General features: G+C 43.6%; 2 protein-coding genes across 2 annotated transcripts; both read right to left on the bottom strand.

The window, feature by feature from the left end:
* On the bottom strand, positions 1-3,278 carry LOC123481571 (ichor-like). Its single transcript, XM_045206065.1, has 4 exons — positions 3,272-3,278; positions 2,298-2,554; positions 1,837-1,980; positions 1-1,146 (listed from the first exon to the last, which is right to left on the bottom strand). Exons 1-4 carry the CDS (start codon positions 3,276-3,278, stop codon positions 208-210), a joined length of 1,347 nt encoding a protein of 448 aa, XP_045062000.1. The 3' UTR covers positions 1-207.
* Positions 3,279-12,408: 9,130 nt separating this feature from the next.
* Positions 12,409-13,337, bottom strand: LOC121535732 (zinc finger protein 3-like). The gene has a single exon (XM_041842991.2). The coding sequence runs from the start codon at positions 13,300-13,302 to the stop codon at positions 12,535-12,537; it is 768 nt and encodes a 255-aa protein (XP_041698925.2). The 5' UTR covers positions 13,303-13,337; the 3' UTR covers positions 12,409-12,534.
* Between the last annotated feature and the right edge of the window lie 904 nt (positions 13,338-14,241).

Here is a 14,241-nt window from a genome sequence, read left to right on the forward strand (position 1 = left end):
GCTGGTTAGGCTGTTTTCATGTTATCTAGAGCGTTGGTGACTTTAACTGTGCTGCTGGCAACAATTTAATTACTTTTCTTTGACAACATTTAATGGAACCGGTCATATTCAGCTGGTGTTCGTAAATTCATCAGTTATTCTGTCATATTTCAGCTAAAGAATTGGTCCCAGATATCCCCTATGTAGCCTACATCTCAAGCCACACTGCTACAATTTCTCCCCATTGTGGACACTCCTATGTCTGATAAGGTTACTCAGGAAGGAGAAGCTCTTGTAACATAGTTTACACTTGAAGGGCTTCTCCTTGGTGTGAACGGTCTGGTGCTGCTTCACATAGTTCACCTTAGCGAAGCGCTTCCCACACGTGGGGCAGGCGTACGGCTTGTCTGCGTCCGTCTTAACGCTCGGCCTCCCACATTGTGACCCAATGACACCAGAGGAGGTAGAAGCAGGAGCCAACACTCTTAGGTGGTTAGTCTTTGAGCTCCCTCCTTGACCTCTAGCCATTGTTTGGGTGTTGTTAGGATTGTGTTCTGTGTTATAGGCTAGGTACTTCTTGTGGTGAACGCCCATCCTGACCCTGTCTGTATTGGTGGGGTAACCTTGAGGTAGCTGAGGAAGGCTAGACCCAGGCTTTCTATGAACCCATTCACCAGGCATTAGACGAGGCCCTGAAGGAGAAGACAGACTTCCTGTTAGACTCCCACCAGGGGGGTCTCCCACCACTCTCTGTGAAGGCTGAAGCCCAGGGTGACCTGCTCTGTCCATCATGGATACTGTGGTGTTTGTATCATAGGAACATGAGGGTCTATCTCGATCAGCCCCAGGCCCTGCTCCATCCCTGCACTGAGACTGTGAAGAGAAGGGTCTGGACTGCAGACTGGATCCCTGACTGGAGCCTCTGTCTCTCTGATGACCACCAGGACTGAGGTTGTTAAGTCCACCTGTCCACTGGTTGTGTTCTGTGTGGTGATGGTGGAGTCTTTGTCCCTTGTGGTTCGGTCCTGGTTCCGACTCGGGAAGGAAGAGTGATGGCTCCTGATCCAGGGTTCTGACCCAGGGCCAGGTGTTGTGACCAGCCGCTTCAGAGGTCCAGTCTCTCCCGCCAGCAACACTGGATATCAGCAGGTCCTCATGGACTGCGGACTGTAAACACAAATTGTACAGAAGAACACAAAGGTTTATATAAGAAACTCTTTGCTGTACACAGAAACATGTAATTCAAGTACCTAACAATATGGAGCCATTGGAATGAATTATAAAAAAAAATCCATATGTGTTGATTTAAGAATTAAGTATAATGTTTTGGTTTGACTGAGATAAGGGAAACTCAGTCCCTGCAATGATAAAAAAAGTCAATTTTGTATTTAATTGACAACAAATTGTCATACACTCACATAATGTACAGTAATTGTATTGCACAAAATTATACATGTGACAAGTAGAATAACTCTACTCACTATGGTAACACTAACTTTTCTGTCAATCTGGTACCCTCGTTTTGATAAAATAAATGTTGGAATACTTTGGAAAAGGTTCAACATTACATTACACACAGCTTCACTACTTCATGTCAAGAAAACATGAACTAAGGCACTATCATTATCTCACTATAAAACACCAGCATCAACCTGAAGGGAGAAAGTTTGTCACTTTTCATCAGTGAAGCATTTTTACAGACACCATCACACCAACCATCACCATATCACCTAGTCTGCCTCATCATATTAATTATTTCCTCAGTTCACCTCATCCAGTTCCCTACTACATCAAAAACCAACAGAATTAACTACAAACAAACTAACTAGTACTACATTACGTCACTATACTCTATACATGGGCCGTGTGCATTTTCTGCTGGTGTATCCTGAGGTGCCTCTTCAGGTTAAAGGGGCGGGAGAAACTGGCCCGGCACAGGTGGCAGCCGAACGTGTGTATCTTCTGGTGAATCTCCACCTGTTTGGGGAAACTAAAGGCTTTCTAAAGCGGGAAGCGGGATTCCGTCTGTACTACTGTCATTTGTTAATGGGCTCGTGTAGCCATTTAGTGTCTGAGGTCTGGTTTAAAATTAGGAGAGTGTGAGGAGGACGAAGGCCAGGGAGTGTCTGTGTTGTCACAGGGTCCATGTTCCAGTTGATAGATCCTATAGAAGGCAGGCTGAAGGCAGCACCTGTTAGGGGTTAACCTGAGGCGCCATCAGTCTCTCTAAATCACAACTATAGGAGCAGGACGAGGCATTGCTACCCGAGTCTGTTCTCTCCTACCGCATACGGACACACCTCAAATCGACACCTCACCCTGGTCTCAGCCAGTCTGTTGTCATGGAGACTAAGTTTGTTTGTTTTGTGTTTGATTGTCAGTTTCTGGTTGTGGTTAACAGTGTTGTTCCCCAGCCCTGAGTTGAGGACACTCTCACATCCACTGACCTCCACTATGTCGCCTCTGGTCCTGGCCTGATCGATGATGTCATCCCCTGGGCCCTTGGCTGCACCGGTCTGGGTCTGGGAATCCAAGATTGCCGCCCAGTCTCCTCTTTTAGCCTCCAGCCAACCACCTGCAGGAAGAGGTTACAAAATAGACTTTACAAACATGGCAGAGAACTCTACATATGGAGTATTTTTTGGTCAATTACAGTTAAAGTCGGAAGTTTACATACACCTTAGCCAAATACATTTAAACTCAGTTTTTCACAATTCCTGACATTTAATCCTAGTAAAAATTCCCTGGTCAATTAGGATCACCACTTTATTTTAAGAATGTGAAATGTCAGAATAATAGTAGAGAGAATTATTTATTTCAGCTTTTATTTATTTTATCACATTCCCAGTGGGTCAGAAGTTTACATACACTCAATTAGTATTTGGTAGCATGGTCTTTAACAATTGTTTAACTTGGGTCAAACGTTTTGGGTAGCCTTGCCACAAGCTTATAGTCGTTTAACAAGAAATTTGTGGAGTGGTTGAAAAACGAGTTTTAATGACTCCAACCTAAGTGTATGTAAACTTCCGACTTCAACTGTACCTGGTCAAATTCATACATTATAATGTGTTTTTGTATGTAAACATAAGCTGTATTGATTTCATTTTATGAATAAAGAAAAAACAATAGCCAGGTGCATCACTATTCCCATTGAAGATCTATTACTGTATGTAGGCTATATGTATTTCTCCCTTACCTTGCTCCCCCATCTTTAGTCCACTCAGCAGATCAATGCTCTCTGGTCCGTCCTCTATTGTCTCCTCTTTGACCAGCAGCAGATCAGGCTTCCCACCCTCCATGTATACTGACTGTAAAAGATACAGAGTGAGAGGATGTTGGATCAAGAAATCTGATATGGGGGCCTCCCGAGTGGCGCAGCGGTCTAAGGCACTGCATCGCAGTGTTGCGGCGTCACTACAGCCTGGGGTTCGATCCGTGACCGGGAGTCCCATAGGGCGGCGCACAATTGGCCCAGTGTCGTCTGGGTTAGGGGAGAGTTTGACCGGGGGGCTTTACTTGGCTCTTGGCGCTCTAGCGACTCCTTGTGGCTGGTCCCACAGCTCTCCTCCTCTGAGACACTGTGGATACAGGCCCTGACCTAATACCATACAGACAGTAGTGGGCTCACCTCATTGAGACTGTGTGTGGTCCTGTGCTGCTCAGCTGGTTCCCCTGTGGGTTCAGGAGGAGGTGTAGTCTGGTTGTCCTCCATGACCATGGTCCCCTCAGTGTTCCCCAGACCCTCCTCACACCCCTCCTCCTTCACCAGCAGCACCTCTGGACCCTCCTCATCCTGGAAGTGTGAGGTGATACAGATTACACAGACATACACTCCCTCAGGTACATACACACAAATAATAAACACACGTTCAACATGGAGTGTTTACCCATCCGACAATGTTTGATTCCTATACTGTAGTTACAGAATGACTTCATTGTTGTTAAACCCATCATGGTGGACATAAATATGCTGTGGGTAAATATGAGTCAGCTATGATAAGTCATCAGACAAACCTGATTAAACTATTTATTATATAAGTACAAATTAATAATCAGACAAACTAAAATATTTTGACGTGTGCAGGTGTTTTAGTGTGTAGGTATATTTAGTAAGTGTATACTGGTTATAAAGCACTGTTGCTGTATGCAGAACAGGGTGAGATCAGATGTGATGTATACAAAAGAGTCTCAATTTAAGTCTTAGAATGAAAAGTCCCATTTTGTGTTTATTAACCCTTTACACGGCCTACAGTGCCTTCAGAAAGTATTCACACCCCTTGACTTTTTCCACATTTTATTTGTGTTACAACCTGAATGTAAAATGGCTAACATTTTGTATTTTTGTCACTGACCTACATACAATACCCCATAATGTCAAAGTGGAACTATGTTTTTAGAAATTCTTACAAATTAATTAAAAATGAAAAGCTGAAATGTCTTGAGTAAATAAGTATTCAACCCCTTTGTTATGGCAAGCCTACATAAGTTCAAGAGTGAAAAGTTGCTTAACAAGTCACATATTAAGTTGCATGGACTTGCTCTGTGTGCAATAATTGTGTTTAAGATGATTTTTGAATGACTGCCTCATCTCTGTACCCCACACATACAATTATCTGTAAGGTCCCACAGTCGAGCAGTGAATTTCAAACACAGATTCAACCACAAAGACCAGGGAGGTTTTCCAATGCCTCGCAAAGAAGGGCACCTATTGGTAGATGGTGTATCAATACACCCAGTCACTACAAAGATACAGGTGTCCTTCCTAACTCAGTTGCCGGAGAGGAAGGAAACCTCTCAGGGATTTCACTACGAGGCCAATGGTGACTTTTAAAACAGTTACAGAGTTTAATGGCTGTGATAGGAGAAAACAGAGGATGGATCAACAACATTGTAGTTACTCCACAATACTAACCTAACTGACAGAGTGAAAAGAAGGAAGCCTATAAATAATACAAATATTCCAAAACATGCATCCTGTTTGCAACAAGGCACTAAAGTAATACTGAAAAGAATTTGGCAAAGCAATTATCTTTTAATCCTGAATACAAAGTGTTATGTTTAGGGTAAATCCAATACAACACATTACTGATTACCACTCTCCATATTTTCAAGCATAGTGGTGGCTGCATGATGTTATGGGTATGCTTGTAATCGTTAAGGACTGGGGAGTTTTTCAGGATTAAAGAGAAACGGAATGGAGTTAAGCACAGGCACAACCTTAGAGGAAAACCTGGTTCAGTCTGCTTTCCACCAGACACTGGGAGATTAATTCATTTACATTTACATTTTAGTCATTTAGCAGACGCTCTTATCCAAAACGACTTACAGTTAGTGCATACATTATTTTTTTATCGAACCCACAACCCTGGCGTTGCAAACGCCATGCTCTACCAACTGAGCTACATCCCCTGCCGGCCATTCCCTCCCCTACCCTGGACGACGCTGGGCCAATTGTGCGCGCCACCCCATGGGTCTCCCGGTCGCGGCCGGCTACGACAGAGCCTGGATTCGAACCAGGATCTCTAGTGGCACAGCCTTAGACCACTGCGCCACTTGGGCGCCCAGCAATTCACCTTTCAGCAGGACAATAACCTAAAAACACAAGGCAAAATCTACACTGGAGTTGCTTACCAAGAAGACAGTGAAAGTTCCTGAGTGCCCGAGTTACAGTTTTGACTTAAATCTACTTGAAAATCTATGGCAAGATCTGAAAATGCTTGTCTAGCAATGATCAACAAGCAATTTGACAGCGCTTGAATGATTTTGAAAAGAGTAATGGGCAAACGTTGCACAATCCAGGTGTGGAAAGCTCTTAGAGACTTGCCCAGAAAGACTAAAAGTTGTAATCGCTGCCAAAGGTGCTTCTACAAAGTATTGACTAAGGGGTGTGAATACTTGTGTAAATTAGATATTTTTGTATTTCATTTTCAATACATACAGTGGGGAGAACAAGTATTTGATACACTGCCGATTTTGCAGGTTTTCCTACTTACAAAGCATGTAGAGGTCTGTAATTTTTATCATAGGTACACTTCAACTGTGAGAGACGGAATCTAAAACAAAAATCCAGAAAATCACATTGTATGATTTTTAAATAATTAATTTGCATTTTATTGCATGACAAAAGTATTTGATCACCTACCAACCAGTGAGAATTCCAGCTCTCACAGACCTGTTAGTTTTTCTTTAAGAAGCCCTCCTGTTCTCCACTCATTACCTGTATTAACTGCACCTGTTTGAACTCGTTACCTGTATAAAAGACACCTGTCCACACACTCAATCAAACAGACTCCAACCTCTCCACAATGGCCAAGACCAGAGAGCTGTGTAAGGACATCAGGGATACAATTGTAGACCTGCACAAGGCTGGGATGGGCTACAGGACAATAGGCAAGCAGCTTGGTGAGAAGGCAACAACTGTTGGCGCAATTATTAGTTCAAGATGACGGTCAAAAATCCAGAAAATCACATTGTATGATTTTTAAGTAATTCATTTGCATTTTATTGCATGACATAAGTATTTGATACATCAGAAAAGCAGAACTTAATATTTGGTACAGAAATCTTTGTTTGCAATTTCCTGTAGGTCTTGACCAGGTTTGCACACACTGCAGCAGGGATTTTGGCCCACTCCTCCATACAGACCTTCTCCAGATCCTTCAGGTTTCGGGGCTGTCGCTGGGCAATACGGACTTTCAGCTCCCTCCAAAGATTTTCTATTGAGTTCAGGTCTGGAGACTGGCTAGGCCACTCCAGGACCTTGAGATGCTTCTTACGGAGCCACTCCTTAGTTGCCCTGGCTGTGTGTTTCGGGTCGTTGCCATGCTGGAAGACCCAGCCACGACCCATCTTCAATGCTCTTACAATGGCCAAGACCAGAGAGCTGTGTAAGGACATCAGGGATACAATTGTAGACCTGCACAAGGCTGGGATGGGCTACAGGACAATAGGCAAGCAGCTTGGTGAGAAGGCAACAACTGTTGGCGCAATTATTAGTTCAAGATGACGGTCAATCACCCTCGGTCTGGGGCTCCATGCAAGATCTCACCTCGTGGGGCATCAATGATCATGAGGAAGGTGAGGGATCAACCCAGAACTACACGGCAGGACCTGGTCAATGACCTGAAGAGAGCTGGGACCACAGTCTCAAAGAAAACCATTAGTAACACACTCCGTGGCTGAAGCCAGCGCATGTCCAGGCCCGTCTGAAGTTTGCCAATGACCATCTGGATGATCCAGAGGAGGAATGGGAGAAGGTCATGTGGTCTGATGAGACAAAAATAGAGCTTTTGGTCTAAACTCCACTCGCCGTGTTTGGAGGAAGAAGAAGGATGAGTACAATCCCCAAGGACACCATCCCAACCGTGAAGCATGGAGGTGTAAACATCATTCTTTGGGGTTGCTTTTCTGCAAAGGGGACAGGACGACTGCACCGTATTGAGGGGAGGATGGATGGGGCCATGTATCGCGAGATCTTGGCCAACAACCTCCTTCCCTCAGTAAGAGCATTGAAGATGGGTCGTGGCTGGGTCTTCCAGCATGACAACGACCCGAAACACACAGCCAGGGCAACTAAGGAGTGGCTCCGTAAGAAGCATCTCAAGGTCCTGGAGTGGCCTAGCCAGTCTCCAGACCTGAACTCAATAGAAAATCTTTGGAGGGAGCTGAAAGTCCGTATTGCCCAGCGACAGCCCCGAAACCTGAAGGATCTGGAGAAGGTCTGTATGGAGGAGTGGGCCAAAATCCCTGCTGCAGTGTGTGCAAACCTGGTCAAGACCTACAGGAAATTGCAAACAAAGATTTCTGTACCAAATATTAAGTTCTGCTTTTCTGATGTATCAAATACTTATGTCATGCAATAAAATGCAAATGAATTACTTAAAAATCATACAATGTGATTTTCTGGATTTTTGACCGTCATCTTGAACTAATAATTGCGCCAACAGTTGTTGCCTTCTCACCAAGCTGCTTGCCTATTGTCCTGTAGCCCATCCCAGCCTTATGCAGGTCTACAATTGTATCCCTGATGTCCTTACACAGCTCTCTGGTCTTGGCCATTGTGGAGAGGTTGGAGTCTGTTTGATTGTGTGTGGACAGGTGTCTTTTATACAGGTAACGAGTTCAAACAGGTGCAGATAATACAGGTAATGAGTGGAGAACAGGAGGGCTTCTTAAAGAAAAACTAACAGGTCTGTGAGAGCTGGAATTCTCACTGGTTGGTAGGTGATCAAATACTTTTGTCATGCAATAAAATGCAAATTAATTATTAAAAAATCATACAATGTGATTTTCTGGATTTTTGTTTTAGATTCTGTCTCTCACAGTTGAAGTGTACCTATGATAAAAATTACAGACCTCTACATGATTTGTAAGTAGGAAAACCTGCAAAATCGGCAGTGTATCAAATACTTGTACTCCCCACTGTATGTAACATTTCTAAAAACATATTTTCACTTTGTCATTATGGGGTATTGTGTATACAGTGGGGGATAAAGTATTTAGTCAGCCACCAATTGTGCAAGTTCTCCCACTTAAAAAGATGAGAGAGGCCTGTAATTTTCATCATAGGTACACGTCAACTATGACAGACAAATTGAGGAATTTTTTTTCTCCAGAAAATCACATTGTAGGATTTTTAATGAATTTATTTGCAAATTATGGTGGAAAATAAGTATTTGGTCACCTACAAACAAGCAAAATTTCTGGCTCTCACAGACCTGTAACTTCTTCTTTAAGAGGCTCCTCTGTCCACTCGTTACCTGTATTAATGGCTCCTGTTTGAACTTGTTATCAGTATAAAAGACACCTGTCCACAACCTCAAACAGTCACACTCCAAACTCCACTATGGCCAAGACAAAAGAGCTGTCAAAGGACACCAGAAACAGAATTGTAGACCTGCACCAGGCTGGGAAGACTGAATCTGCAATAGGTAAGCAGCTTGGTTTGAAGAAATCAACTGTGGGAGCAATTATTAGGAAATGGAAGACATACAAGACCACTGATAATCTCCCTCGATCTGGGGCTCCACGCAAGATCTCACCCCGTGGGGTCAAAATGATCACAACAACGGTGAGCAAAAATCCCAGAACCACACGGGGGGACCTAGTGAATGACCTGCAGAGAGCTGGGACCAAAGTAACAAAGCCTACCATCAGTAACACACTACGCCGCCAGGGACTCAAATCCTGCAGTGCCAGACGTGTCCCCCTGCTTAAGCCAGTACATGTCCAGGCCCGTCTGAAGTTTGCTAGAGTACATTTGGATGATCCAGAAGAGGATTGGGAGAATGTCATATGGTCAGATGAAACCAAAATAGAACTTTTTGGTAAAAACTCAACTCGTCGTGTTTGGAGGACAAAGAATGCTGAGTTGCATCCAAAGAACACCATACCTACTGTGAAGCATGGGGGGTGGAAACATCATGCTTTGGGGCTGTTTTTTTCTGCAAAGGGACCAGGACGACTGATCCGTGTAAAGGAAAGAATGAATGGGGCCATATATCGTGAGATTTTGAGTGAAAACCTCCTTCCATCAGCAAGGGCATTGAAGATGAAACGTGGCTGGGTCTTTCAGCATGACAATGATCCCAAACACACCGCCCGGGCAAAGAAGGAGTGGCTTCGTAAGAAGCATTTCAAGGTCCTGGAGTGGCCTAGCCAGTCTCCAGATCTCAACCCCATAGAAAATCTTTGGAGGGAGTTGAAAGTCCGTGTTGCCCAGCGACAGCCCCAAAACATCACTGCTCTAGAAGAGATCTGCATGGAGGAATGGGCCAAAATACCAGCAACAGTGTGTGAAAACCTTGTGAAGACTTACACAAAACGTTTGACCTGTGTCATTGCCAAAAAAGGGTATATAACAAAGTATTGAGAAACTTTTGTTTTGACCAAATACTTATTTTGCAAATAAATTCATTACAAATCCTACAATGTGATTTTCTGGATATTTCTTTCTCATTTTGTCTGTCATAGTTGACGTGTACCTATGATGAAAATTACAGGCCTCTCTCATCTTTTTAAGTGGGAGAACTTGCACAATTGGTGGCTGACTAAATACTTTTTTTCCCCACTGTAGATGGGCGAGAAAAAATATCTATTTCATCCATGTTGAATTCAGGCTGTAACATCAAAATGTGGAATAAGTCAAGGGATATGAATACTTTCTGAAGGCACAGTATATGGATAGGGACAAATTGAAATGTTTCTTACAGAAGAAATATGAGCTGCATAAGCATAGTAGCAATTGAAAGGGAACAGTTTTGAGATTACGGTTACTGTTGTGTCCACAGTTGAGGACACAACAGTTCACCTGACACAAGACTGAATCCCAACATTACACTGTTGATTTTATGTGCATTTTACATTTACTGTACTTTTCACAGCATTTGTTGATAACGAAATCTGAAAATACTCTGGATACATTCAGTAACATGACAAGAACATTCCTGGAAAATGTGGGGTAGGTGCAACATAAGACAAAAAAAATGACAAGGGTTTGAGTGAGAGGACTATCTGGTGTCTCCAAGTGGCCATACACCTCTCCAAAGTGTGCACAGTTCTTAAGTCATTTCAATGCACTTTTATGACTCAAAGTAGTCTTTTTAAAAAAGCACCTTATAGTTGCTCTCCTAGCTGTGCCGTTGAGGAACTGCAGTAAGCACACTTGTAGTCATTTTGTTGGAAACACAACCCTGCATCACACAATTACCGTTGTTGTCGTCGCAATCCAAAACCAGACTATTTTAAATGGCAATCTGGGTCAGGTGGGCATCATTGTTAAGCTTGCTCTATTGCCAACACGATGAGCTAAGTTAGAAAATACGCTTTCACAAGACAATTCATAGAAACAGATGGTAATTTTGGTGCGCATAGAAAGGAGTCATGAGTGCATTCAGGTGTGTGTTCCGTGGCTAATAGAAAAAGGCTCATTCTGTTCAGAACAGGGTATGACGCCATGTCATCTTGTAACTGCACATCAAACATAGTGATTATAAACGTTGACACTGTACACTGGGTGCACAAAACATTAGGAACACCTTCCTACTATTGAGTTGCACCCCCTTTTGTCCTCAGAACAGCCTCAATTCGTCTGGGCTTGGACTCTACAAGGTGTCGAAAGCATTCCACAGGGATGTTAGCCCATGTTGACTCCAATGCTTCCCACAGTTGTGTCAAGTTGGCTGGATCTCCTTTGGGTGGTGGACCATTCTTGATACACAAGGGAAACTGTTGAGTGTGAAAAACCCAGCAGCGTTGCAGTTCTTGACACACTCAAACTGGTGCGCCTGGCACCTACCATACACCGTTCAACATACATTTAAATATTTTGTCTTGCCTATTCACCTTCTGAATGACACACATACACAATCCATGTCTCAAGGCTTAAAAATAATTATTTAACCTGTCTCCTCCCCTTCATCTACACTGATTGAAGTGGATTTAACAAGTGACATCAATAAGGGATCATAGCTTTCAGCTGGATTCACCTGGTCAGTCTGTCATAGAAAGAGTGTTCCTAATGTTTTGTACACTAGTGTATATGGCATGAGTTTTATGATATGGAAATGTGAAGTGCACATTTGGACTCATGAGTGTTTGGCTTGCTTGTATGACATCAAAACGGTATTTATTATAATCCTTAACATCTCATCTTTCAAAATACAGAAAGTCCTCTTAATTTACAGCATTTCCCTCACTCAGACAACCAAAAAAGTTGCAAAAGTTGCCCAATTAGCGGGAGGGACGGGGGCAACTTAACGCGTGTTGTGCTCAAGTTCAGAACAGCTGTCAGTCAAAACCCATACAGAGCCTGAGCACTGATGTCATTTATAGCATGTTACTGTACAGCCACTGCGTTACAATTTAGGTGCTTCTCAGTGCCCAAATCTGCCACTTTCAACCCGTATACAGGTACGAGTCTAAAGGGATACACATAAACAAGTGTTAAATACACCATATGAAAACCACACATACACATCTCAACAAAAAATATAAATTAATTTTCTCATTAAAAGTGTCATGGGAAAAATGTAAGTAGTTGAATGGAAGTAATGAAACATCATACATCCTACACACAGTACAAGTACAATATGTAACAGACTTTTTAGGCTTCTATATGCCTTATAAATCACACAATGTCTGGGTGCAATATTCTACTAAGGAATATTCAACACTGAAATCTGTTACTCTTGTTATTCCAAATGCATCTGTGGATCTGTTCTGTTGACAACAATGAAAATTCATCTTTGTCTTTAATGCAGGGTTTGATCTAAACCTCAGAAGCTACGGTATCAAGTAGAAATGGTTACGTTCTTGGTCAGGGGTAGGCAACCCTGTTCCTGGAGTGCCACAGGTACTGCAGGATTTTGTTACAACTAGGCACCACACCTGACCAACTAATCTAATTGATAATTTCAGTGATTGCCTAAATTCAACACACCTGGTCTTCCAGGTCAGTTATATAAAAAAATGCCTGCAGCACTCCAGGACCAGGGTTGCTACCCTGTTCTATGTTATAGAGTGGAATGGTTTTTCTGCTGGTGTACACTTAGGTAGCTATGCAAACGGCCTTTCTTCCATGTGGATCTTCAGGTGCATCTTCAGCTGGTCCTGGCGGGAGAACCTCTTCTCACATTGGGGGCACCTGTAGGGTTTCTCCCCTGTGTGGACCCTCTGGTGCCTCTTCAGGTCACCGGCCTGGGCAAAGCGCATGTGACACTGGGTACATTTGAAGGGTTTCTCTCCCGTGTGGACCCTCTGGTGCCTCTTCAAGGTGCCAGCTTGGGCGAAGCGCATGTGACACTGGGTACAGCTGAAAGGTTTCTCCCCTGTGTGGATCTCCAACTTCTGGGTGCAGCTGAAGTCTTTGTTACAGAACTTGTAAAGGAACCGTTTCTCTTTACTATTGCCTGATGTGGCTCCCTCTCCCTGAGCCTGGGCTCTAGCCATGTCGTTTGAGTTCAATACCTGATCGAAACGGACACGGCCGTTTGAATCGGAAGGCCCCATCGACGTTGACACTGGGTCGCGACCGCTGAATGCGTGTAAAGGTGAGTTTGTCGCTACATTTGGATTTGTCTCTAAGCATTCCCTGTTTTCTAAGAAATCTATGCCCTGTGAGTGTCTGTCTCCTAGGTGACTATCGGCATTCCATGTGGGAGGAACATCGCCCTCCACTTTCACAGTCACTTTATCTACCACTATAACCTCCCCTTTCTTATCTAGGCACCCTTCAGAGTATACACTACTACTGTACCGGTTCCAGTCCCCTCTAGACAGATCAGTCTGTCTCTCTAAACCCAACGGAATGTTGCCAGGGTCCATCTCTATAGTGTAAGAACAAGACGGATCATTGCCAGTCTCTAACGCGTTACCTGAGTCCCGATGGGAATGAACCGTCCTCGGGGTCGGGTTACCGTAAAGTAAATACTCTGAGTCGGGAGCAGAAGGACAGCCCAGTGGCCCCAGCCCCAGTCTCTCTGGTTCTAACCTGTGGTCAGATCCTGTGTGCAAAAGCCTTTGTGTAACAGTTAAAGTCTCTGTGTCGGTCTCTGACTTGAGGACGGCGTTCAGCGTTCCACTGACCTCCGTGATGCTGCGTCGCATCCTGGCAGGCGCTGGGGTGGTGGTAGAGTCCTCCATGGCTACAGGGGGCGCCACTCCAGCCGCTGCTCCAGTCTGGATGTCTCTGCTGTGCTGTGGGTCCTCCTCTCCTTCAGACCTCTCCTGCTTGACCCCAGGACCTGCAGCATCTGCATCTGCAGACTGACACAAGAAGGCTGCGTTTAGACAGCAGCCCAATTCTGATCTTTTTTCACTAATTGGTCTTTTGACCAATCAGATCAGATCAGCTCTGAAAAAGATCTGATGTGAAAAGATGTGATGTGATTGGTCAAAAGACAACAATGACATAGGGATGTCTCACAAGCTCCCCTATGGGTAGTTCCATTTGATTTCAATTACTTTTTGAACCCACTCCTTTTGATTTGAATGACACTTTCCATGATAGAAGTGGTCAGAAAGTGACTTTTTGGACCTGAGTGCCAAAACATTCAGGAGATAGAGGTGCCCAATGTTGACCCATTTTGCATACCCCACAATACCACTGCAAAAGATAAATGGTTGAGTTTGATATCATTTAAAAGCTTACAAACAGGGTTGTCTATTTTTTGATTTCTTGAAAAAAACGTTTTTGAATACAGGGTGGGTGTCATGTTTTGACTGATAAATGTACTAAAGTGGGAATAAAATGTCAACTTTCAA

The sequence above is a fragment of the Coregonus clupeaformis genome, chromosome 21 (assembly GCF_020615455.1).
Source record: "Coregonus clupeaformis isolate EN_2021a chromosome 21, ASM2061545v1, whole genome shotgun sequence".
In the NCBI taxonomy this organism is placed as follows: domain Eukaryota; kingdom Metazoa; phylum Chordata; class Actinopteri; order Salmoniformes; family Salmonidae; genus Coregonus; species Coregonus clupeaformis.